Here is a 27,366-nt window from a genome sequence, read left to right as displayed (position 1 = left end):
CATTAGAGGTGCAGGTGCAGCCCAAATGGATACTGCTATTCAAAAGAATCCAATCTCATGCACATGGGGTATATGCACACCAGAAGTGGAATACATGTGGCCATTAGTCAAAGAACTGATTTTCCAATATTTTGCTTTAAAATTTATTCTGGGTCTTGGCTCCACACAGACTAATATTTACATAGATTTTTCCCATAGTGGAGTCTCTACTTTCCCTCTTCCAGGTTCAGTAGCTTAGAATATTGAGTTTATATTTATTTGAAAATTTTGAGTCTTAATGATTTCAGATCTTAAACTCATTTAACATTAACAGGGAACTGAAAGGCTTTTTATTTAAAAACCAAACAAAAAAGGAGATAAAAATACCTTAAAATACTATTAATAAAAATCAGTTTCTCTGCGGTCTTTCATCCTTCATTTCACAAGATCCCACATTTCTTTACATAATGTAAATACAGGAACTGACCTCCCATCACTGAAATGCAGCCATCTCTGGAGTGGAACATGGCTACTGTAGGTGAATGCAGAGTCCTTACAAATTCCTGTAATGCTATGTTTTCATTTTTAGTCTGCCACCCTGTGATTACTCAATGTTACTACACTAATGTGCATGTAATGTGCTTAGTGCTAATAAAAATGAACAAACACATTGCTGAAAGGATCTCCATACTGCATCAATATGGATGTTTCTTTTTTCCTGCAGTCACCTAGCTGCACTAAATTAACATCACGGGCAAGGGGTGAAGAAAAAAAAACTGTACCCATGAATGTAATATTTTCTGGATTTTCTCAGCCTCTAACACAATCTCAGCAATTTCTTAAAACCTCCCTTTATTTAGTATTTGATTTTTGTGTTAGTTATAGCACACTGTCTCCTATAAAATGTACTAGTATGGTACATTCTGCAACATTTAACCCCTTTTCCCAGTTGTCATTCGTTAGCTTCACAGCTTAATGACACAGAGTCAGTAGAGCACAATATGACCCTGTTAAAAAAATTTTAATGCCATTTTTACAAATTACAGCATAATGCACCGATTACCAGGATGAAAGCAAAGTCTCGGCGTATGTCTGGAGACCAAATAAAAGAACGTTTGAACATCTGTTCATCCTACAAATGCCTTTAAATGCTTTGATTTTCCCATAATCATTTTGTTCCACCATTTCACCCTTTTCTGAATGTGTATCCAACAGCCTCAGGACAGCAGCCAGAGATCTGCAGTAATAGCACATTATAATCAAAGTTCCTGGGCACACTTAAGTTTTCCTCTTAGAGTTACAAGGGGGAAAAAAAAACCAGTTCTCAGCATATACCACCAACTCTTGGTCCTATAAAATACTGTGCTCTGCTAGATGAGCAAAGTGAAAGGACAACACACTCTTCAAAAGGGGTTTATAATACAGAATTATAAAGCACTAGAATACTGTTCAGCCAAAGAGAGGGTTATATTGACTCAGTAAGTATTCCTAATCTGTATGTTTTCAGATGGATCAAGTTCCAGAACAACTGATTGGCCCATTCAGACTGCCCTGAAGAATGCAAAGCGAATGGGTGGAAACAGAGAAGGAATTCAGAAAGTTAAATAGAAAATGCTATGTAACAATACATACCTTGCACTGATTGGCTGCCTTCGATCCAGGAGTATCAAAAAGTCCTTTACAAACTGTACAGTCAAGAATCACTTACCCCTCACCAAAATGCTACCACCTCTGGTGTGGAATGCAGCAGCGAGCAACATTAGTACATAGCAGTTTAGGATAAAACACAAAGACTATCATGTCCTACTGAAACTCACATGGGTATTTTAGGATTGGCAGTTAATAACCCAGTTTGGTATTTGTTGAGGACACCAGAGCCAAAACCTCTGCACTTGTAAACAAAACAAAACAAAAAAAACCCCAAACAAAAACAGTCTTAAACATACTACAAATTCTTTAGTAATTGCAAGTGATCAAAATTCCCCAAATTATACCAATAATTCTTAGATTAAGCGGATATAATACACAGGCATTCCCTCTGTGTCATCTATTTAACAGTTTTCTATAACACCCATCACCATAGTATCTAAGTGCTAAATGGGAGTGCAGTATTGAGTAAAGGATGCAATATGGGATTTGATAACGACTTAACAGAAAGAGAATGCAATAAATATTCTATGAAAGATTGTCTTGGGGGGTGTATATGAGAGAGGAGGGTGGGAGAGAGAGGACACATTTTCCTTATAGGAGGATACATTTTCCAGCAGGGCTGGCAGCACAAGTCATATTAAGCCGTAACTGGAGTTGCCTGTCTAATTCCTCATGGATCACACTGAAAGCGAACCCCATCATCTTAAAGGATGTGCTAAAGCTTTGGCTGGGACTCACTCACTCAGCAGAAACTGTTTGGGATTATTCCACAAAGCACTTCCTCTGATCTGATTTAAAGGGACACTGTGTCAAGCTAGTTTAGGCACCAAATTTGCCCTGCCTCAAGAATGTTTAGCAGGAAATGTTCTCTGGATATCAAGTTTTTTGCTCCTTCCAGTTCATCCCTGTCACCAAATAAATAAATCCTACAATATTTTGCTCTGCTGAAAAAAAGCCACCCAAGCCAGCAGAAAGGGCACAACCCCATTTCCATTACTGGATGGCTGATCCATAATGCTTTGGCAAGCAAGAGGGTAAATGATCTATTATGGTTATTTGTTTAGCATTCTATGTGATCTAAAGAAATATGCTGGCTTGGTGCACGTGGACCCATCTCATTCTCATGGCTGGTCCCAGCAACCACACCACTTACTGTCAGCAAATAGTGTTACTTCTTTTGATCAAATGACAGGGGTGAATGTTTTGGTGTTGTAAATCCTTAGTTCAATCCCTGCTCAAGAGTGCAGCATCTGAATGTGTACAACCATTGTTAGTATCTGTGTTAGGGTGGCTTATGCTCTACAAGAAACAAAGAAGGGACACTGGAGAACTGTTATCCCCAGCTTTTATGAGGTTGGGGCAAGAAATCAGAAGTACCACCTATGAGAGCCTTTCTAAACAGCTAATAGTTTCTAAAGCACCTTAGAGATCTTCAGTTTAAAAGCCCTTATACCTGCAATATGGTATCTTAATTTAATGAAATAAAGCCAGTCACTATTTCCACAAGCAACTCTGTGTTTCATTCTCACAAAACAAGCACTTTGGTTACAAAAATTAAAGCAGTTCCAGCACATATTTTCTTAGCAATTATTCAGAACAGCTTAGCCTTCCAATTTCCTAAAGAATCAAATAAATAGCCAGCAGACTCACAAAAGCTGTGTGAAATATTGTAGAAAAGCAGTTCTGAACTGCCCGACTAGCAAACATAACAATACAGACCCTGAAATTATGTGCATATGAGGATGTTCTAACACTGCAGACTGTCAAGATATAAATCATTTATAGAAAACTTCCATACCTGTCTCTCAGACAGCATCTCACATTATTAGATCTGAAAGAATCTAAAACATCTATTTTAATTTTCACCATTTACATTGGGTATTTTTTGCCCCTCACTCAGCTTGGAGCGTGAAAGTAGACTGGTTAGTTTCATTTACTGGTTCTCATAAAATTTCCCAAATGCTGGGTTTGGATTTTCCACCTTGCTGCAGAATGCTTAAATTAAAAGAAACTTAAAACATTTCACGAAAACATTTCTATCAACTGTAAAACACAACCGTACAAATTGGCAGGTGACAGTTGCCAAGAGGGACAGCAGGGAGATTCAAATAGCAAAATCAGAACACAAAGATTCTGGAGGCCAAGCGTAGACATGGGGATAGGAGGACTTTCCAGCTTCAATCCAGGTAGAAGGCGCCCTTATAGGATGTTACTGAGATAAAAAGCCTTTCAAAGTCCAAGGTTTTCAGACAAGAAATACGTTCCACCTGAATTCATTTTGGTGTGTAAGCCTTTTAAGGACGCTTCAGACATCAGCTAGAAGGCCTCTTCCGCCTTCTCAAGATTGAATCATTTTCTTCTGTGTGTCAAAGACATATCTTTTAAAGAGAAGGTTGATAGTAACAGGCTGGGCTGAGTCAACCTTGCTGCTTTCATCCTCTTTGGCTGCATCTCCCTTCCCTGCCTTGGATTTCTTCTTGGAGGGGACAGTGAGAAACACCTTTGTATCTGACTTGAGTCCATCTGAAAAAAATCAAGAACATACATGACAAAAAACCGCCTGTCAGCATTTCAATATTACAAGTGTACATCTGAAAACAATGAATACGTGAGTTCATCATTGCAATATACCTCATTTCAAGGATTTATTGGCTAAAACTAAAATTTATGACAATCCTTCAAAAGTGCAGTTCAGAATAGTTATTCCCTGCAATCCAATATAGTCTCCTGCATCCTCATTCCCAGATCCATGTTCTTTGCAAGCTCTAATACAGTTACCCCCCAAGCCATCTCCCTTCCAAAGTTCTGAAGGGATAAATAGTAATGGATTTTTAACAAATCAGATCAAATTGCCTGATCTAGGCCTTTAAAACTCTACAGACTTCCCTCTTTATCCTGCATGGATGCTTTCCAGCAACCTCTTCTTTCTTGTGAGTGGATTTGGGGACTAGCATTTTTAAAAAATCAGTAAGAGTCACATTTAACCTTGCTCTATTTCTGAGAAGCAAAACCAACTTGTCCAAAAAAATTCATATAGAAATCTCACAAGAACATAAGTGACAAATCAAAGATTAAAATCCTGAAAAAGTGTAGCTCCATAGGCACCAGAGGTCTTGAATACCTTTGGTCCATTACCTAGACGGGCCAAAGTACACTGCTCAATACACCACAAGTAAAGCAGTGTTGTTTCTGGCCAAAGCACCATATATGTTAACCGGTTACAATTTTTTTTACGTGGCCAATCCTGAAGAGGATCAGAATTTGGGGGAGCACGACTGGAAGTTTAAACACTATGCTCGAAAAGGATTTAAATCTTTTGTGTTCAAACAGGAATATCTGCCCTTTTCTACCTAAACAGCAGGGGTTTTATTTACCATTTTTATGTTATTTTAACGGATCACATTGGTGACATTTCAGATAAGAGATACAAGGCAGCCAAGTCCAAATAAATGCTGCAAAACAGGGGAGATACTGCTCTTGAAGCCTTTTCTTTCTTAAAGCAGATGACAGAGAACCTCTGAGAAGCATATTCAATGCCACCTATCTGCATACTCCAAAATGTAGCTCTCAGGCATTTGGCCAGTTTCAGTTCAGGTGTTTTTAACCTGTGGTGTCATGTAACCTTATCTCAAACACTTAATCAGCTTCTCCCACCTCATTCTGAAATTCAGAGACGGAGTCTCGTATCATGGCCTGACAAAAAGATTGAGATGCTTATGATTTACTGGAGACAGGAGGTCTACAAGCACATGTGATTTGCTCCATTACAGACACATCTAGTGGGTATTTACAGCTGATTGTGGGGACTCAGCACCAGAGTCTTGCTAAGTCAGATAGTAAATTGCTCCAAGAGGCATTCACAATGTGCTGCAAAAGTGTGTGTGCATGGGGGGGGGGGGGGAGGGAAGAGGAAGAAGAGGAATCACAACAGCAAGAGAATAGGAAATAAGCAGGTCCTGCAGCAAAATCATTACACTGTCAACTATCCCCCTTCAATTCCTGTAACGGAGGTTCTGAAAACACTGCCAAATCCTTGATACACAGCGCTCTAAGGGCTAGTCTACACTACCCGCCTGGATTGGCGGGTAGAAATCGATCTCTCGGGGATCGATTTATTGCGTCTCATCTAGACGGATATATCGATCCCCGAATCGACGCGCGTACTCCCACCTCGTCAGGAGGAGTAAGCGCCGTCGACGTGGGAGCCGCGGCGGTCGATTTGCCGCCGTCCTCACAGTGGGGTAAGTCGAAAAGGATACGTCCAATTCAGCTACGCTATTCACGTAGCTGAATTTGCGTATCTTAAATCGATCCCACCTCCAGTGTAGACCTAGCCTAACATGCAGACCACTCAAATGCTCCACGTTGGGGGGGAAGTGAGGACAATCAGATGCTCTCTCCAAACACAAAGGGACGTGGGAGTATGGGAGAAAAGGAGCACATTATATAGGTACATAATTTAAAAAATACATAGCCTAGGGTTGGGGAAGTCAAATGTCAGGCAGCATTAACTTTGCATACATTCTACAAGACCTCCTGAAATGTATATGAATGACCAGTAAAAAGTTTTCTTCTTTTATCTTCAGATATTGGGATATAAAAAGCAACACTTATTTCATGTGAAAGTGACTAGGTTAGTTTATCCCCAGTGGTTGAGAAGTTTAATGATAATTATCCTTGTATGTGGAAGATACAATTAATCAAGTTAGATAATATAGTAAAACCTGACCTCAGACACGTACTATATGCCTCCACTACACCGTACAATTGTTTTTGTTGTTGCTGATTTTTATAAAACCCAAACACAAGTGCTGTCCACATAAAACCTATTTTAAAAAGTTTTTACTTGCATTACGACCACCTTTCATTATTAAAAATGAAAGAATCTAATCATTTCATAGAAAGTACCTTCTTTTACATTTGGAAAGTATCTAGCACATTTTGAATCCTGGAAACAACAGCAATAATAATAGAGATGGAAAAAAATTATTAGCTGATCCAGCGTAGCTCCCTGCCTGTGCAGGATTTGTTCCCTATTGTACATTTCCACTCTTTTGACCGATCTCATTGCAAATGTCCCTAACTTACAGGGCTTCCTGTACTTCTCCAGGGAGACTGATTACTTTTTGGACTTCGCCCAGTTTAGACAAGGAAGCTATGCGTTTTAGCTTCACTTCGGTTACTAGTCAGTTTCCCTTTCTTGGTCTCATCACTAGTATTATGTTGCTGCTGCTGGAACACTGCTGCTATTAGGAAGATGTTTAAATCCAAATCGTCTCAGAAAGGCCCATTTTCATTAATTACAAAAGATCATGAAATATTTCAAGCCATATTACTAGGTTGTGCAAGACACATTTTAATTTAAAAAAAATATCTAATTTGGGGGGTTAGAACTTGACAACAGCGGCCAACATTTTCTATCTTGGGTGTCAGAAGCTAGCTACCTAATTCCATACTCAGGAACCCTTCCTCTTGGTTTATACAGAGTTTAGCACAATAATGCCCCCAATCCTGATCGGGGCCTCTGGGTGCAATCACAATATTTAACATTAAACAACCGGAATAGGTAACTGGCTTGAGTTTCAGAGGTGCGGTACAATCACCGTTCCAAATGAGCAGAGCATCCATAGTGCCCACACAAGCCACTGAGAGCTTGGGGTGCTCAGCACCTTTGGAAGTCAGGCCACTCATACAGGCCACTGCCTACATTTAAGCACCCAGATTTGAAAATTTTGATTTCAAGTAAAAATGATGAAAAAATGAAAATGGAGCCACACAAAGTGTAATGAACTGCTGGGGGGGGGGGGGGGGGGGGGGGTTAAAGCAACCTCCTCTCCAATCCATCCAGAAAAATTGAAAAAGAAAGAGGCAAGACTTGACCTCGTCTGCAGGCTCCACACCCATTCAGATTCAAACAAGGCATTATGTGCAAGAAGAGTTAGCAGGAGAGATGGAAGAATGTGGCAGTTCCTACAAGTGAAATCATGGGCTGCCAGCCAAATGCAGCTCAGGTATTATTAAACTTGCAAGGTATCTAAATTACTTAATCAGATCCCATGGCCCTCATTTTGCAAACAGATTAGGTGGCTGGCATCATACCCTGACAAATGGCAGTTGCTGTTTTTTTCACTCTGGTGCCAGGAGGTCTATGGCTGAAGAGGCTCTATGATACAAAGCAGCACAAAGGAGCAAGCAGAGGGAGACAGGCAGAGAGGCACAATCTAGGTTTCATCTACCTCCGTGGATTTCTCGCGTTACACACAATGCATACTTTACATTTTACAAAACCCAGGAAATGAAGGGAAATATATCTGTCACCGAAGAAGACATCAGCCCTTTAATAGCTGAAATGACCGATATTTTTAGATGAAACTCTAGTTTAACTTACTTACATTAGAGGTCTAATCTCTCCTGAACAATGACTATGTTAGCTTGAATACATAGTGAGAAATCTGTTCCATTAATTAAGTGCTGCCTGTACTAGGATTTGTAGCAAATGTTAATAGATTTTTTTCCTTCCTCTGTTGGACAATTACTTTATTTTGCCAAGTTGCTAATGGATTAAATTTAAAAGGTCTGTGTGTTAAAAAAGACTTTAGCTTCAAAGTTCTAACACGCACCTTGCCCACATTGCTGGGAAATACCTACATATTAATATTATTAATGGGCAGTCCTCAGAGGCATAGTAGATAGCTGAAAGCTTAGCAAATTCATTCCCACCCATCAACCTGCTTTCACCACTAAGTATATAACATAACTCTCCCAGCCAGACCTTATTTAAAATGTATTTATACTGTAGACTAACCTAGGTTAGAGAAGTAAATGTGAATATACAACAGCTCCTATTATTACTCTGTGGTAAATACCATGTCAGGACTCTCATACTAACTATAGGATTCTTCTATTTTAGCAAGGACTAAAGGATTCATCCCAGATTGTATATTTCACAATTCCAGAAAATGCAAACTTTGCATGCAAATGAAAAAAAAATCCCACCAGGAAAATTAATTTCAAAGCCTCAGAATGGCTTCATACAGCAGAAAGATAAAGATTTTTTGGAACAATTTTATATTTTCAACAATAAAATAGGTTTTGCCCTAATTTATGTTACATTGGTTTTAGTTTATAAAACATTATTATAACCCAGATTTTTACATTTGCACAGGCAAAAAATTCTTGTCTAATTGCAGAAAACATGCAATCACAACCATGTGATACACCGATAACATGCAAAGAAATTCTGGGCTTGTATTTCTTCTTCCTCTTCTCCTATCAAATACCTGATACTTAGTATCTACCCAGTCAGATCTGGCAATAATTCAAAGGCTGTGCCAAATGGAGTTTTAAGGTTCCCCTGATGCTTCATCATGGCATGATCATTTGCTTCTTCATACCTACCTGATCCCTCTAATAGGGTCTGATCCAAAGCCCAGTCACATCGATGGACCTTTTCTCATTATCTTCAATGATCTTTGGATCAGGCCTATAGGGAAGAGATGACTTCACTGCTCCTAGCCAGTAGCCAGGATAGCAGATGAGCATTTTCCCCCCAATACTGCTCTGCAAGTGGACCAATTAAGAGGTGCTGGCAAAACAGGAATCCTTCAGATTTCCCCTCTTCTTTGAGTTCAAATAGAAATACCATTAAGTAAAAACAAAACAAAAGTAATCCTCTCCTGCATACAAGAGTTCATGAACATTCTTCATATGTTCATTTATGATTTAGGTGCTGGCTAATATGGGTCAAACAGGTGGCAAACTCCTTCCAGAACTCACATGCTGAGAAGATACGTGAGGAATGAATGCCAATTCCTCCATGCAAGTGATCCTCCCTCTGCCTCATCAGATCCTCTCTCCAGCTTGACCCACTGCCTAACTCAAATCAATTGCTTCACTTCCACTTGACTATATTCACTTCTCTATCTCCTATCCCCACTGTTGTATATTTTTAACCTACTAAGTGTAAAAGACAATTACTTGTTCCATAACTGGTGTTGTTGAGATGTGTTGCTCATCTCCACTCTCTGTTAGGTGTGTGTGCTCGCCACATGCACCAGTGCCGGAAGTTTTCCCCTCAGTAGTATCCGTAGGGGACCGGCTCTGGCGCCCTCGAGTGGCGCGCACATGCCATGGTATACGGGGCACCGCCGGCTCCCTCCACCCTCAGTTCCTTCTTCCAGAAATTCCTACAGTGGGGAAGGAGGGTGGGTCATGGAATGGACATGAGCAACACATCTTGAAGAACACAAATTCAAGTGCTTGCTCATGTCCATTCCATATTAGGTGACTCCCAAGCAGTACCAACCGAGGCAAGTAGGAGTTCATGGATGTGTAGATTGCAATGCAGCTCTGCCGAACCGAGCGTCAACTCTGGCCTCCTGAGTGATGGCGTAATGCGCTGTGAACGTGTGAACCGAAGACCATGTCACGGCTCTGCAAATATCCTGGATGGGAATGTGCGCCAGGAAGGCTGCCGAGGATGCCTGGGCTCTGGTCGAATGGGCCCTCACATTTGGCAGTGGTGGGACCTGTGCCAGCTTGTAACAAGTCCGGATTCAGGAGGTGATCCGGTTGGAAATCCTCTGTGAGGACACCAGAAGGCCCTTCATCCTGTCCGCTGTCATGATGAAGAGCTGGGTCGACCTGTGGAAGGGCTTGGTACGCTTCAGGTAAAACGCCAGGACATGTCTGACGTCCAAGGCATGCAGCCTCCTTTCCTCGCTAATAGTGTGTAGTTTGGGACAAAACACCAGGAGGAAGATGTCCTGGTTGACATGGAAGGAAGATACTGCTTTCGGCAGAAAGGCCGGATGGGGTCGCAGTTGAACTTTGTCCTTGTAGAACACCATATACGGTGGCTCCGATGTCAGGGCTTTAATCTCCGACACTCGTCTCGCCGATGTGATCGCCACAAGGAAAGCGACCTTCCATGACAAGTGGGAAAGGGAGCAGGAGCCCATAGGCTCAAAGGACGGGCCCGTGAGCCTAGAAAGAACCAAGTTAAGGTCCCATTGTGGGACAGGAGCCCAGACTGGCGGGAAAAGCCTCGCAAGGCCTCTCAGGAATCTGCTCGACGTGTCGTGCGAAAAAACTGTCTGACCTTGGATCGGCGGGTGGAAAACGGAGATGGCCACAAGGGCCAGCCCCTGGTTCTTAAGATGAAGCAGGTAATCTAAGATAGATTGTAAGGAGGAGTGTGACGGAGAAGTGCTACGCTCAGACGCCCGGTGGGAGAACCTCGTCCACATGGCCAGGTAGGTTGCTCTGGGGGTACGGGGCGATACTGAGGCCGATGGCTTGTCTGAGGCCCCCATCACCGACCTGAGCCCTTGAGAAGGCTGAGTAAAGCTCCATGAGTACCAGGCAGCTGGCCAGTGGCCCTGGGTTAGATGGCGATACTGCCGACATCGAGGGTACCGCCGGTGCCGGGTTTTGGCCCGCTGGCAATGACCCCTGTCCAGTGCCGGAGCTTGAGCCCAAGTGGTTGCTCTCAGGCGACCACGAGCGAGTAGATCAGCTATCCCGGTCGCTGCAGTGCCGATTGCTGCACCTGGACAGGGAGTTCTCCACTCGGGATGAGTCCCTTCTGTGGGTCCTAGGAAAGCAGCGGCGTTCGGCGACGGCGTTACAATGATCTATGCCTCACGCTGCTTGACTGGTACCGGGATCTGGAGCGGGTCCGTCGCCAGGAAGACTTTCTCTCCGATCTTGGGAGACCAGCGAGGGTTTCGCCAAGCCTGCCTCTCTGCTTTCGAGGACTGGTTGCTCCATGTGCGTGAGCACTGGTGGGATGTCCCCCACGATGGGGAGCAGTGCCGCTGAGACGGGGACCTATTTAAAGGACTCAAGGTGGGTTTACTCCTAGACCGGGGTAACACCGTAGCCAGTGTGGGTGGCACTCGTAGCGCCAGGATATCCTACACTGCTTGCAGGGCCTCGGGCGTCAACGGGACCTCTAGTTGGCAAAGGCCCCAGTCACTGTCCGGCCTGGCAGGCATGGGTTGGGGTGGGCAGGACCGCTTGACCTGAGCTCGTGCCCGACTCCTGGAAGGAGGTATCGAGCTGTCCTCCTCAGGCCTTGGCTCCCCTCCTGCCCTCTCCTTCCCCTTGCAGGATGCAGGAGATCTTCCTCTCCCAGTCTTCTTTAGCCACTTGGCAGGTGCCAGGGAGGGGGATCGGCACCGGTCTGTCGACGGTGGGGTGCTGCATACTGATGCTGCAGTGCTCGGGGCAGATTCAGACCTTGACTGCTCCGGTGCCAGAGTTAGCGCTGACTTCACTAGGAGCGCATTGAGACGAAAGTCTCTCTCCTTCTTAGTCCGAGGTTTGAATGACTTGCAGATACGGCACTTGTTGCTTATATGCGACTCGCAGAGACACCTTAAACAACTATTATGCGGATCGCTAATGGGCATTGATTTCTTGCAGCGATCGCATGGCTTAAAGCCTGGGGACCAGGGCATGCCCCATCCCTAGGCTAAGTCCCGTTCGGGGCCAACCAAGTAAAAACACTAACACACTAAGGGAAACTGTTAACTACGTACAACTGTTTTACAAGAAAAGTTCAAAATACTGAACAAAGCGAAAAAAGGCTAGCCGAAGCAGCAGATGTTCCAGCACCGTCACTGGCGGCAAGAAGGAACTGAGGGTGGGGGGAGCCAGTGGTGCCCCTTATACCGCGGCATGTGCGCACCACTCTAGAGGGCACCAGAGCCAGTCCCTTACAGATACCACTAAGGGAAAAACTTCCAGCGCAGGTGCACGTGGCGAGCACACACACCTAATATGGAATAGACATGAGCAAGCACTCGAAGAAGCCACCTTGCTCCTTCTTGTGGATCCCAGTCCACAGCTTCAAATAATCCTTTAGCACATTCATTGCTTCAATTACATAGTCTATTGTCCTCCCGTGTTTTCTCTCCTTTTGTTTTGCTGTCTTCTGCTCCTCACCATTTTCTCTGACCCTGAAAAGATCTTCTAAGGTGGCTATTTCCCCTGAAGTCTAACCCGGTGGATCTCAACCTATGGTCTAAGACTTCCAAAGGGGTCCGCACCGCCTTTCAAAATTTTTAGGGGTCTGCAAATGAAAAAAGGTTGAGAACCCCTTCCCCCTCCAGCTTTCCTCTGCTTTCTGTTCTCTTTCCACCTAGCCATTTCTCTCTACCCCATACCCTGCTCCAGCTTTCCCTCTTTCCTTTCCTTCCTCATTCCTACTCCAATCTCAGAGGTCTCCTTTACCTCCAGGAATGGCTCGTCTCCTTTAGAAGACTAATGAAATGCTGAGTGACTGGAAAACTGTAAAAGGCTGAATGCTACATACTTTGGAGGAAAGTAGTAAAACAATGGACTAACTCCTGTGTGCCTAACCAGAGAAGGGAGTAACAGCCAAGGCACTGACTAATCACAATATTGTGAACAGGTGGAATGATATACATATGGGGCATGCCCTCTAACCCAGCCTAAAGAGAGGAAAATGTATACAGCTGAACTTCAAACCCCCCTCCCTGAAATAGGCCTGGGTGCCCCCTGAATTAAGTAACAGTTCCAATTCTTTACTGCAATGACAATTACAATGACACCTAGACCTGATATCACAAATTTCAATAGTTCCTTTCATGCTTAAAGATCCCAACATGCTTTATATACTGCATACTACCTATTACAGTTATTGGGGTCCCATAAATATTTCAGTATCAGTAATCTTTGCATTACTGGAACATAGCTGCCTCTGGATTGATGTGCAACAGAGTGGACAGCCAGCAGGCTCTACAATTGGGTGGGGTTGAAGAGTGTGAAATTTGAAACAAAGAGACAAGGGCAAACATTTACATTTATGTTCATGGGAATTTTAAATCTAATCAAATACCTGCACACATTAGAACAGTCTACTTTAATGTATTAGTAGGAACTACTACTAATGCTGCAACTGCACAAGTAACAGCAGTGGTGCAAGTGGTACTGTAGATATGCCTCGGGTGTTTTTACCACCATGTCATGGAAGTCTGCTCTAAGCCAGAGCACTGTCTACACTAATGGCTTAATACTAGTGCATCTGCACCATTACTAGCTGTTACTGGAATATGGGTATTACTTATTCTGGTGTAGGTGCATTTATCAGTGTTATTGCCTATCCTTGATTTGTTGCTGGCATCTGCAAACATATTATCTGACTCCCTTCTGGAATTCACAGCATCACTTTTGTTAAGAGATTCAGGAGGATGAGAGACAGCTTTTTCTGTTTAGCAGATCTGCCAATATCACTTTGTGCTGTGGCCCCATAGATCTCACAAACTAAACAAGATAGGGCAAGAAAAGCCCTTGGATGGGAGACCTCCAAGGAAAGCACAGGAGCTGCAAAAAAGCATCCTGGTAATTTAGTGAGTGGCAATCTTCCCTCGGAATCAGTACTGAATGAATGCCACAGTATAGTACCAGGGTCTACATGCTGCTAGGCAGGACCTGTCTTTTGGAAACATAAAACCAAGGTCCTAACTGCCTGCGGTGATGAAAAATCTCACAGCACTTTTCACAAGAATAGGCTGCCCCAATGTCCTCACCAAATCATGACTTGGCTAATTGTATTCTGCCTACAGCAGCTAAATTACTCCTGAAGTTCCAACTGGATACAGTATCACTACATGACTCCAACTACTGTACAGTTTTGCTATGCACTGCTGAACAGCTGCTGTGTTCCACCCCTGAGCATGCTGCATTTCAGTGGTGAGTGAACTGAGAGCTTGTGTGCAGGCTTCTGGAATGAAAGGCATTATTATAAGAGTTGTTATACTAGAACTGGAATTACCAAGTGTATTTCATTATGGTCTTCTGATTATTAGGAAAGAGCTGCTCTTTCTTGATGAGGAAGAAAGAAGCTGTTTTAATTCTGGAGAATGACCTAGGTGAAGTTCAGGCCAAAGCTGTATTTGGAAAACTCTCACATAAAGCTGGACACAACCCTTTCATGCACGGTGCCAATTCTACACAATGGCTTGAACTGCACTCTCCGGCGGTCCTTAAAGGCACATTCTGTATCTTGGCTTTCACTGCTAGCAATCAAGAAAGAATTCAAGAAAACAAAACTGTTTCCCAAGCACTGTTTGCTGGTGCCATAATTAATATAATCAAACAATTCCACAAATTGCTTCCAATTGCTGGCGTCACTTTCATGTTCAGAACCAGACTTTCAAAGAAGGGCCCTTCTTGTCCTACACCCCTACAGAGGTAACTCTTGGTTCACACAGTGGTAACAAGGCCTCGCTAAATAATATAGGGTAATTTGTACTGTAATAGGTCCCTAAGGCACCATGGACACAATTTGAAATGCCATCTAATTTTTCTTTTTTAATTAAAAAGCAGTTACTATATTTAAATGACAACACAAAAAAAGTTCAGAGGGGACAATTTGAAGGTTCCCACAGCTTGCTGGGGGTCTTCTCAAGGTCAAGAAGAGTTTTATGGGCTCAATTGTACACAGTAGGACTATTTCTTTAATTAGCTCAGCGTCCCCTCTGCATAAAGTCAGCATTTTGATTCATACTGCTAAATGGAACTCAGGCCCTAGTACTGCAAGCCCCAGACCAGAAACATTTATAATATTTACTAACACCTCCATGATTTCTGGCTGCCCTTTTCCCCCGCCCCAACAGAGTCCTTAATTTACCACCTAGATCAAGCAGAGTGTATCAAGTGTGCATTCAGTGTGCCACTCATCCATAGGTTTACTGGTCCACCCCATAGCCAGCAAGCTGAATCTGCAGGATGGTCGAAGTGTGCAACTCAAACTTCCAAAATCAGTGTAGCATCATCATGATGCCAATCATCAAAATACAATATAAATGACAAGATCCAGCATCAAAATTGATTTGTCTAGAAGGATGTTTACATTCTGGTGACCCGTGTAAGCATGTGGAGTCTCTGCTGCCCGAAGCACTGAGATGGGACAGATTTTTCCATCTATCCGCTCCATTGTGCATTGGAATTTTGCTCCTTAAACCCTACATAAACCACTTGAACAAGCCACATGTTATCCACAGCCAGTGAGACAATCTAAACGCTCTCTACAAGGCCATCTGTGGCTGCCAAAATATATTCCAAAGGGCAGCCTTATCCTCAGTGCCCACCCAGCATCTTCTCCAGCCCAAACTCAGACCCCTGCTCTGAAACAACAAGTCAGAGCTCTTCTGTATTTCTCAGGCAGTTAAGCACACACTTTCAGAATATAAAACAGGGTCATGTTTTTTATACACTAAAAAAATCCATGGCCACCTCATACTTCACAACTGTCCGTGCGCTGCAAGGTGTGCCTATTTGTTGACAGTGGGACACAGCTTGGATCCTCTTGTTCCAGAAGTAGGCCAGGTTAACTTTTGGGAACATGGAGAGGCAAAGAGGAGAGTTTATGATGTTTTATATCTGGCCCATTGACCATGCACTGTTTACTTGTCTATTCTTGTATTGTAAGCTCCTCAGAGCAAGAGCCATCCGTCTTGAGTGTTTGCACATGTTGAGCATTACTGGACTAAAATAAAATAACGAGGACAATACTATTAATGTGAAGGCTAAAGCTGCAGCTTGATGTCTACAGGGACTCTTGATAGAGTTTGACAATAGAGAAATTATTGGTTGACCAGCTCTAGCTTCACCATCATACTGGGAAACATCCCAAGTTATTAAGAACAGCCAGCCTGGGAACATAGTATTTAAAAAAAATTATTTTTCAGAGCAATTGGTCACTATTATTTCAACCGCTGATGTGCATTTGTTCCCACTCTCCATGTACCTGCTTGGTGATCAGAACACTCCTGCTAAAGTAAGGCCGACCTTGTGTTGGTTTCCTTTAATCAAAGATCATTGCTGTCTCATATATCTCTAGCCAAAAGGATTTAATTAGCAAGATAAATATTGATAGTAAAACAATGACAATGAGCCACAACTTGAACTTTGCTGTTTGCTTAACTATACAGCACAGTCTTTCTTCAATTTAATAGATCTTGTGCACTCTTGTGATGGCTCTGGTGCTGGAATTGGTTTTGAAGCTTGAAAATCCACGCTACTTAAGGACCATGCATCAGTCATGGAGCTAAAAGTCTCCCCTCCCTCTCATCCCCACCCCCTGCACAAGTTCTGCCTCCGATATTGTCACAGTACCACTGCTTGTCTTCGTTCAAGAAAATGAAAAGTGAACAAGAGCCAGAAAACGTTCTTTCTGGTTGAACTGTTCTTATGAATACAAGGAAGAGCAACTTCTGGCCAGAACACCAAGCACAGTTTAGGCAGGAGGGCAAGCTTATCACTCAATTCCAGTTCTGCCAATACACATCAATCCTGACTGGCAACACTCCTCCAGTTCTATTCTGCACACACAGCTCTGTCAACGTCCCACATTCTTGTCCCTTAACTCCCACTACTATTCCTAGCCCTGGGACCAGGCACATCTTTGCCACTGGATCTCAAACCATAACTAAGAGCCTGTCTTGCATAAACTAAAATCTACTTTCTAATGAGTGTATAGGCAAACTGAATTCAGTATGGTCAGGGATATTTGGGACAGTCTCTTAAAACAGGAGATTTACTTAATAACGAAGGACTCTTGCGCAGGTTTCACTATAGTAGGGTCTGTAATGTTTAAACTCTCATATCTGTAGGGAAGCAAGTTCTGAAGAGCATAATTTCCCATGTTCTGAAGAGCATAACTCAAATTTCCATGCTGATTAAGGGATACAGTATAATTCCAACCCAGTGCTTGGGGACTTTATCTGTGAGAGTTCATAATTCTAAATCCTCGGTTGCACTGAGTTGGGACCATCTTTAACTCCTATGTGGGTGTTTTGAAGCTAAAGCACACGCTGGTATGGGCCAACAGATGCCTCAGTTGACATAAGGTCAACCCCAATACCATAAAGAAATCAATACCTCCGGTCTGCACTAGGATGAGCAGCAGTACAACAGGAAATCTGGTTTGAATTCAACAAAAGGGGCTAAAATTTCATCAGGGAAGCCTAATGAAAAGCAAAAAAATACAAATACACAATCTTACACCAGCCTTTCAGAAATGCATACGAGGCAGAAAAAGTTCAGGTTAGCAGATCTGACACAGAACCAAAGGCAATTCATTACAAAGCTGCTCCAAATCAAAGTGCTAGATCCGTGGACCCATAATCCTCCCATCTTGCTTGCAACTCTTGATGTGAAGTAGGCACCACAGAAGCCAGTTAAGCTGACCCAACTCAACTGACTTATACTGGGCATCTGTTACTTAGTGCTGGACCAGAGTTTAAGTTGTGCGATATTCATCTTCCCATGGGCTGCCTTTTTAAAGCAATCCTGAACAATGGGACTTCGGAATAAAGACTAAAACAGTTATTTTTAAAAAAACTTCTAGGCAAAGGCCTTTAATGCGATTAGTAAGGGGAGGAGGATAGGGTAGCAGCTTTTTCTTTTTTATGTTATGTATATTGTGTGTAAACAAATATGCAATTTGCTTTAAAAAGATAAGGTGATTAAATTTTTATCAGGCTTGTACTCTGTTGTCACCACAACAAAGAGAATTAGGAAGAGGAAAGAAAGGCCTTTTTATTTGAGTTATGCTCTTACCAGAGGTTCTCCACAGCACAGCTGAAAAGCCACTCAATGTTCTCTAAACAGGCCCTTTGATTGCATTTTATTCAACTTGTTTGCATTTGGAGCAATCGAAAGGAAAAGAACGCTCCACATTTTGATGTCTTAATGTTCCTTAATACCTTCTTTAATTTATATTAAGCTTCTTAACTAGTGTGATGAATTCTTCAAAAACAATAAAGACCTAGTACAGAAATCTTTCACACACCATGAAAATTGAAATTATAATGTATTCACGGCTTTTTTTGTTACAAAAAAAAATATTTAGAAGAAAGATTTAAAGCATACACAAAAAAATCCTGAAAGTTGTATGAAAATGACTTGATCCACAGAACTAGATGAAAGTTCAAACTAATTATTACAAGGAAAAGAAAATGGTTGGGGGGGGGTGTGTGGAATGGAGAAAACTATAACAGAATGTTTTGTTACTATAAAGTTTTCAGTCTTAATATTCTATAAATTCCTTCTCTATCACTTTCTATAAAAATGGACTCTGGAAATCTTTGTATTTTTGTTTTACACAGAATAAATTTGAATGTTTGCCATTCCTCTCTCTCCCCATTACTATTATTCGTAGTCTTATTTCCTAAAATGGCTTTTAAACTTTAAACTTCCACAATATATTTCCATCTATTTCTATCTTTTACAGAGGGCCAAAACCAACAATGCACATTTAATTGGTGGACTTCTTAATAATGCCTCGAAATGCCAACATACGCAACAGTTTCGTGGCTGCCTGGGTAAAGTTTCACAGACTGAGTTGTCATTCACAGGTGGATCTCAGTCAGATGGGAGACCGGGTTTATGAGAAAAGCAAAGATAATGTAGTAAACATGGAACTAAAACAGGCCACCCAAAGGACAAGACTCAATGGATTTGTTCTTGCATGTACTCTACATTTTCCAATTATAGTTAAAGAAACATTCTAAAATTGCTTAGCCTACAACACTGATTATTTGCCCCATGCTGTAAGTCTTACCCCACAGGATCCCAATAATTTTAAAAAAAATCTTTACAGCAGCAATCCATCATAGTCCATATGTTCCTAACAAGCAACCATTAGATTGGCATAATCTCAATTTAGCTCTTTTTCCACAATCGGTCTTACTGGCTTGCACTTGCACTTTTCTCAGTATTTGTTGAGAACTACAAATATATGTATTTGTGTGTGTGTGTATATATATATATATATACACACACACACACACACACACACACACACACACACAAATACACATCAGCCTATTCATTGCTCCCTCTCCACAAAGAAACCCCCCAAAACAAACAAGCAAGCAAACAATTCATGGTATTGTCCTATTATAAGCCAAAACAATACCTAGATATTGCACTACACTGATTTGGTGCATTAGAAATACAGTAGGAGAGACGAACTTCCAAGATACTCCCTACCCCTGAAGTACATCAAATCACCCTAGAAATCCCTCTGAAAGAAGCATGTTTGAAAAGGAACACGGATTTGTTATTTTCTGTCGACATTCACTGATAGATCACCTCCCTTGCGTGAGTTACACTTTTATGTTAGCTTCCAGGAAAGCTAAAATTAAAACCTTATGACAAAGCTTCCCCCACTTATTGAGTGCTTGTGAAAAAGCTCACTGAGCTGTTACAGCAGTCAACTGGTCACAGTAATGAAAACAACACTGGGTAGATTTAAAAATCTGTACACTGTATGTTTTTGCAATTTTAAAGTTAAACAATACTGACCTTAATCCAATAAAGTGGGATTGTACCATGCAATCTGTGTACTGTCTGGAGTAAAATGACACATCGCCCCTTCCTAAACTGAATCAGACACATGCAAGTACAGTAGCATCAAACTCATGGCCCAGGGCTATATGTGGTCCATTGCAGCAAAACTTACAGCCATCCCTGAATGGCACTACTGAAGTCAGAGTGAGTATTTATGAGAAGGCACAAAATAGCTTTTCAACCAGAGAAGGTGCCACAGGCCAACTCCTACCCTGGTATCCTGTCTGCTCCATATTTGTCTGGCAATCCTAATCTCTGTTTTTTCAGGAGACAGTAGAGAGGAGAGAGAAAGAGAGTGCACTATTAAAGCAAAAAGGCGTTCAAGCATAACAATCAGTTTTGAACCAATGAAGCCTACAGTACATATCTGCCCAATTTTTCATTATTGAGTAAGCACATAATTTGCATGCACAATCATAGTAAGTGTGCACGTAATCAACTAGTTAGAAATCTTAACTGGTTGCATGCAATTATGAAAGTTTGGGCCTATAAGTATCAGTGATGCATGAATTTTTATTAAAGGAATTTTGTTTAAGAAACCCATTCCAGGAAACTGATTCAATAAGTCATTGAAAGATCAAGGAATTTGCTCTATTTGCATCTCAGATAATTTAAAACCCAGAAATCCACAGGCATCATGATGGTCCACAGATTTTACCATGGCTGTGTGGTATTTTCCTAATACCTAATAGCTAATTTTCCTGCATTGTATTTTCAAAAAGTCAGCCACTCTGCTCCACCCTTCCAGCACTCACCAGCCATCCAAGAATCCTTTCTTCATTCTTGCTTAATTCTCTTTGTGTACCCAGCACATATTAGTTCAATCAATATTAACCAGTGTTCTAATAAGAAAGAATCCGCAAAAGACAATGGAAATTTGCAAAATTGGCCCCTTGATTGTTTGAAAACCTTTCCCACAATGCTGGTTCAGTATTGCCAATTTCAAATGTCCAAAAATCATGAGACTTAAAAGAAATAATAAATATTGGGTTCTTTTTTGTCTTCTGAATTTGGGAGCCCTAGAGTTCACTTTTTCAACCTTTTCTTCACATCAGGGTAGAAATTTACCTTTTTTTAATTTTAATCAAAGGTGAGATTCTCACAGAGTAACATGACTCCAATAGTTGGGGCTTTAAGGAAAAATTACCTTATATTGTGAAACTCTTGATAAAATCTCAAGAGACAGCAATACTAAAGGTTGTGCTTCCTTCCCTTCCCACATTGTTCCTGGCTCCTGGAGGCACTGATGGTTCCACAATTAGTTAAGCACAACATCAGAGAATACAGTACAATCTCCTTTATCGGATATTGAATTCGCAGAAGATTGGTCATGTTCTCCAAGGACAACTTCCACTAAGCATTGTTCCCAAAGCCAAATTATCTTTCACTTCCTGAAGTTTCCAAGTTCTAAAATACTTTAAGAAACACAATGTCTGTAGTGTGTATAATTTGGGAGCACTGACTGTAAACTATTCAAGTTTCTAGCGTTATGGTACCAGGTATGAGAGGTCCACGCACAATAAAGGACCCATTCCTGCAATATTTCCATAACTGATGTCAATGAAAGTTCCCTGAATGGGAGGCCTGTGGATTTAGACCCCCATTTGTTAATTAGAGGAACAATGTAAAGGCTAATGCAATGGCACCGTCAAGTTCTAATGAATGAACCAGTGACCTTCTGAACCTCGCTTGGATTGACAGAGTCTCTGGGCAGTTCCAAAACACAAGCTCAGTCAGAATGGCATTGCAAAAGACACAAATTAGACTGGTATTTTGAGTGAGCTCAGCTGAAGGTAGCACTGAAGGAGAGAGAAAATTAGATTATGGGGGATGTAACATGACCAGCCAAAATATACAAACATGTTAAAAATAAATTAGTCTCATTACCAAAACCACAAGGGCAGCATCTCACATGGCTCTCACTCAAATAATTTAAATCTTTGTTTATTTGATTAAGTTTGGGTCCTAGTATGATCCACTTCATGAGCAAGGGTTCCAATGTCTTAAGATTTATTTTCTTGCTGGATAATTCTCTAACATTTATCTTGTGCTAGCACTTTAATGGTTGTGGCACCCTAGCCTATTCAAAGTCAACAGATGAATACAGTCCAATATATCACCCAGAAACGCCCAACCTATCTGTCAGTCATCCCTGACATCATACACTCCCTGTGTGACAATTAGCTGCTGCCATTAAGTGTAGGGAAACTATTTGGCAGCGGCTGAGTTTCTAAGTTTTGGAAAGAAAAGAAATTTCAAACAAAATCTAGAAACCTGTTCTTAATTCAGTGAAAAAAATTGGGGTCTTGCACTTTCAGGAGAGGAGAATCATCAACGGGATGAAAACAGTTTCCATTACAACAGAATTAGACACCTCAGCAAAGTAACAAATATCTTTCCTACTTGCTCATTTATCTTTCATTGGGAATGTTGCAGAGGGAATGTGTTCAGAGTGGCAGAAGTTGAGAGAAGAGTAACATCACTTATAAGCATTTCCCTTCAACTGGCCCAAGAAAGGAATGGTGCACACCCGTTCCAACATATTCTTGACTGAGTTTTGTCAGGATATGGGACCTCTGAGAAAGGGAAGAAAATGAAGGAGAAAAGTGAAGATTCCTGCCTGAAGCAATGTTCACATTCAAATTAATTTTTTAAAAACCTACTCCACGTTTTCCTCTTTTTTGGCTTCTCTCATTCACTGAATGATAGCGCTTCAGTCACCTTTATACTCCATAAAATCACCTAAAACACTACCAATAAAAAACACAATGTCCCTTCAAATATCAGCTTGTGGCTGTGTCCTCTATTTAGATCCCTGCCGTAGGGTTTTAATTCCCTCACCCCCGGTTTGGCTTAGTTGTCCTGATGTCTCCACTTATTGTTGAGGGCAGGGCTGATCAATTGTAGGCTCCTCTGCCTCCGAACTCAACCAAGGAGTGACTTATAATTCCAACAGCTATTGCTGATTTTGTAGCAGAACCTTGGGAATTTTGTGCATTTGAGGTCCATTCTCCCTCCATCCACTCTTCTGTAGAGGAAAGTGAAAGGGAGGAGAGTGGCTACTGACACAGCCCCGATTGATAAGAGCTTTCCCCCAGCAGATGCAACAACAAAGGAACTGCTATACTTGAGCAGGCCTGAGGTTCATCTACTCTTGTATCCTGTCTCTCGCAGTGGCCAGTACCAAATGTTTTGAAAGGAAGGTGTAAGAACCCTGCGCTAGACAGATGTGAAATAATCCACCCCTCACATTAGGTCTGATCTTGATCCTTAGGAGTTAGAGATTGGCTTAAGCCCTGAAGCGTGAAGTTTAATATTCCTTCCAAAATTGCCTTAGTCATTAATTATGATACTCCTGGATATTCTTGATATTCTTTTTGAAACAACCTTTAATCCAGTGGAATACATCCAATCCCAGCCCAAAAAATCTTCCTTAGCTGACATTTGGCAACGAGAAGTGAGAGACCCAAAGTTTATTTGCATTGGTGGAGCAATATGGCAGAACATCAACAGCCTACTACACTGCCATGCAAAGGTACCTGAAGTCAACTGTTGCCTCCCAGCTTCTTCTTCCCTAAACTGCAAGAGATTGCAGGAGTGCACTTAGATCCTGGGGGAAGGTACTGCTTCATGGCACTCATCAGTGACTCCTGCAGCTGGTGGAGAGGCAATGGTTCTAAAGTAGAGCACCAATCATCTCTCCTAAGCAGAAAGGTGGCAGGTGACTTGAGTAGCCATAAAGTCAGAGGAAATGGTGGACTCTGAGACTTTAACAAAAAATTCCAGGGGTAAACTCAAAGCCCATCAACATGGAAGGTCTCAGCCTTAGTTTATCTAAAGCATGAAAAGAACCCTATTTTAGCCTTCCAAGATTATAATGAAGGCACAAGATGCACTCACCGCTCCATACCACAATGATGATGAGAAAATATACATAAACTTTTGTTTATTAAAAAATATAATTCTCACTTTGGGTGACTGGAATTCTGCAAAGCTATTGGTCCTGGAACTACTTTCAATTATTTTATTAAAATCTACATCGTTAAAATTGTATTTCTAGAAAAACATGACACTAAGAACAGCAACGAGCGCCTGGATCGTTACAAGATATGGAGACCACAAAATACACTCCCTTGCCTATAAGTTGAAAAGAACTGGAGAAACAGGCCTAAACAATATTGTCTGAGAACATTTTCTTGAGGAAAGAATGTGTGTAAGGGTGGGGCTGAGCTGTGGGAAATGAAGAAGGCAAGCGAGAGGTTAGTTTAACTATTAAAGGGAAAGGGGGAAATGAAAAAAGATTGCCTTCAATTCCTTGCCTCAAAATAAATAAATAAATAAATAAATGGTCCCCATCGCCTAAATACTTACGTCTGAAAAAATAAATACGATAATTTGACTTCTTCAATGGGTGTAAGAATACAAATCAGTTCATAGACAGCAAAGAATGGTTCTTTTAATTACTGTATTTGGCACATAATAAATATCTAAGATCGTTTCTGTAATGAGTAACTCAAGCAAGTGGCATGTAGCAAATGTGAGTTTCATATATGTTTCATGTTTACAGCAACTATTCTTTGAACCACTGTATATATTTTACAAAACAGGCAACAGATTTCATATGAGAAATACTTGTAAGATTCATGCTGAACTTGTTAATCACAAAGTATTCTGTTAATTTCATCAGTACAAAAAACCTCCCTAACATTAGAAGAACCTATAGGTCAGCTTTGCTGACTTTTAATGAAGGTTAGTTTGTGCTCTGTGCTCTGCAATCTAAAATTATAATGGTCAGACTGCACTATTCCCATCTTTTAATGAGTCCTATTTTAATACTCCAAATATATACTACCTAAATTTGTATACTCTTTAACAGTAGTTAATCTTCAATTAAAATACCTAGAGCAGAAACTAAGATAACTGGTTTAAAAGGTAAAAGCTTATTGACAAAAAACGGTATTCTTCATATTGCCTTTTTTAATTCTGCATATTAAAAATGCCATTTTTAGGAGTTGAGAAAAAAACTTCAAGAATAATGAAGGCTAACAAAAGACTGAAGAGCAGTAATTTAAAAAGCTCCATATGTAGCATCCTGATTACTGTATCAGTCCCATTTCCATAACGAAGGGAGGTCACTGAACTGCCGCCTGTCCTTTCTGGTGACAAAGAAAGGGCAAAGAGGACAGAATATTTTCAAAGCATCACCCTCAAGAACTAAAGGAAGAACAAGAAGTCTCCTGCAGTACAATATGGGGTGTCAATGTCTGCACTTTTCTGGAGTATGGTAACCCCAGCTCTGGTGGTCCCTGCACATGCACTTAATTTGGAAACAGCTGGGTTCAAAAGTTTATCCTCACTTTTTGACCTGCAAGGGTTTAGTGTGTGGGAGTGCATACGAGTGTATACATCATACCACACAAGCTGAGGATGGGCAGCCACAAGATACACTGTGTGTGTGCATGTGTGCATGCAGGACACTGTGTATATTTACAAATGCTGTAACTTGTATATATTATCCAATATACATCAGGAACATACCACGCATTGTGTAGGCATTCAACATACAGCCAGCCAAGGAAAGGTTGCATTTTAGAGTTCAGTAAGTCACTAGAGTCTGCATTTATTTGCAGTTACCTTTTTCAAAAGAAAACACATAATAGTCAGCATATGCTGCTAATTACAATACCACATATTTGGAAATCGCATATTTCCTGGAAAGTATGCCAGCACAACTTCTGTAGCTGACTAGACTAGCATCATATCCATGTCTACTTTAAATATACCATAATGATGTATGAATTAGCCACAGATCAATCTATCAAGTTATTTACAACATGCACGGTATCTGAGCACCTTAGACTGACAGATGCAGAGAGATGCAAATGCAAGTACTATAGATATAATAGCTAATTAAAATAGCATTGTAGATGCAGTGGGGCTGGGTGATGTAAGAGCAGTAGTATTACTTACAGCATGAGTGAGAACATTAGCAGTCACAGACCTGGCAAAAGAGTCAGATCTTGCAACTCCTTTATAAGTGTTGATGTTACCATCAACACTCCCAGCAAATCATTTTCTTGTACTGCTTTAAGGCAGTAGTGATATCTTAAGCTCTTGGACAGGAAGCCTACTATCCTGAATTCAGGTCTTGGAAACTAAGCAAAGAACCAACCAATTTCCAATTATTTTGTTCTTTCTTTCTTTGACTTGTATAACAATTGTGTTATTTTGGAATCTGAAGCAGTTGGATTACAAAAGCTTTCCATTTTCCATTTGTAACACTGAAGGTTCTAAATAACATTGAACTTCTAATAATTTGTAACATGCAGTAAGTATAAATGGTGTTGTAGTAAAAAACACACAGCACATATAAGGTATAAACAGAGGGTGATGGAATAATGGAGAAATGGAACCAGGACTCAGTGTGACTGATAAAAGAAAAATTTGTGAATGAAAAAAGCACATTCTGTCATTGGTAAATTTGTACCACTTCACTCACACAGAGTTACACAGAAATGCATTATTATTCAGGGGTTTCAAATATAACAAGAAAGGGGGGGGCGAACACTGAGAACACAAGGCAAATCAAACAACACATGTAGACGTTGCACAGATATAATGGTGTAGAAAAGTTGTTTAACAGAACAGCCCATACATTAGCTATTGAAAATGGGAGTTGAAACACAACTCAATGCCCTGGGGGAACATTCTGCACAAAGACATTACAGAAGGCAAATCTATGAAGACCAGACTACTTGACCGATGCCAAAATATGAGAGTCTCACTCTTCAAAAGTCTCAGGGATACAAAGTGAAGTTATCAGTCATAGCCATTGTGTATTTCAAACCCAAAAGTCCTAGCTACGTGCAAGAGTTTCCCAGAGGAAATGTTTTACTTTTATATTAACTTCCAATCTGAACTCTCAAGAGTTGGAACACTTTAAAAAAAAACCAACAGGATTGTATTTATGCCATTTCTGAAAGCTGAAAACAAATGGTAGAGCTTTGGAATAGGGGAATCAAAGTAATCCAAAAAACAGAATTATGTGGCTTGGTGGCAGGGCCGGCTCTAGGCACCAGCCCTCCAAGCATGTGCTTGGGCCGGCACTTTCTAAGAGGCGGCACTCCGGCCCCCCTTTTTTATTTTTATTTTTTATTTTTTTTGCTTGGGGCGGCATTGCCGGGAGCCGGCCCTGGCCTAGCCACTCGCCCTGTCAGCGCGAGCTGGGATCCGTGCCCCCTGCCCAGCCCGGCGGCGCCCTGTACAGCGCTGCCCTGGGGAGACTCGGCGCGGCAGCAGGACCCCATCTCCCTCCCTGCATCCCGGGCGCCGCTTCCCCCCACCCCACAC

The 27,366-nt window shown here is 41.4% G+C and overlaps 1 protein-coding gene across 1 annotated transcript in view; it reads right to left on the bottom strand.

Annotated features, from left to right (window-relative positions):
- Positions 1-663: 663 nt before the first annotated feature.
- EEFSEC (eukaryotic elongation factor, selenocysteine-tRNA specific) overlaps positions 664-27,366 on the bottom strand; it is a 175,127-nt gene continuing 148,424 nt past the window's right edge. Inside the window, exon 7 of the mRNA XM_024220773.2 lies at positions 664-4,152. Coding sequence (XP_024076541.1) covers positions 3,968-4,152 — 185 coding nt within the window. The 3' untranslated portion in view covers positions 664-3,967. The remainder of the gene's footprint in view (positions 4,153-27,366) is intronic.

Source organism: Terrapene carolina, unplaced genomic scaffold (assembly GCF_002925995.2).
Source record: "Terrapene carolina triunguis isolate 2854851 unplaced genomic scaffold, T_m_triunguis-2.0 Scaffold89, whole genome shotgun sequence".
Taxonomy (NCBI): domain Eukaryota; kingdom Metazoa; phylum Chordata; order Testudines; family Emydidae; genus Terrapene; species Terrapene triunguis.
This window is presented reverse-complemented; position numbering and strand designations above follow the sequence as displayed.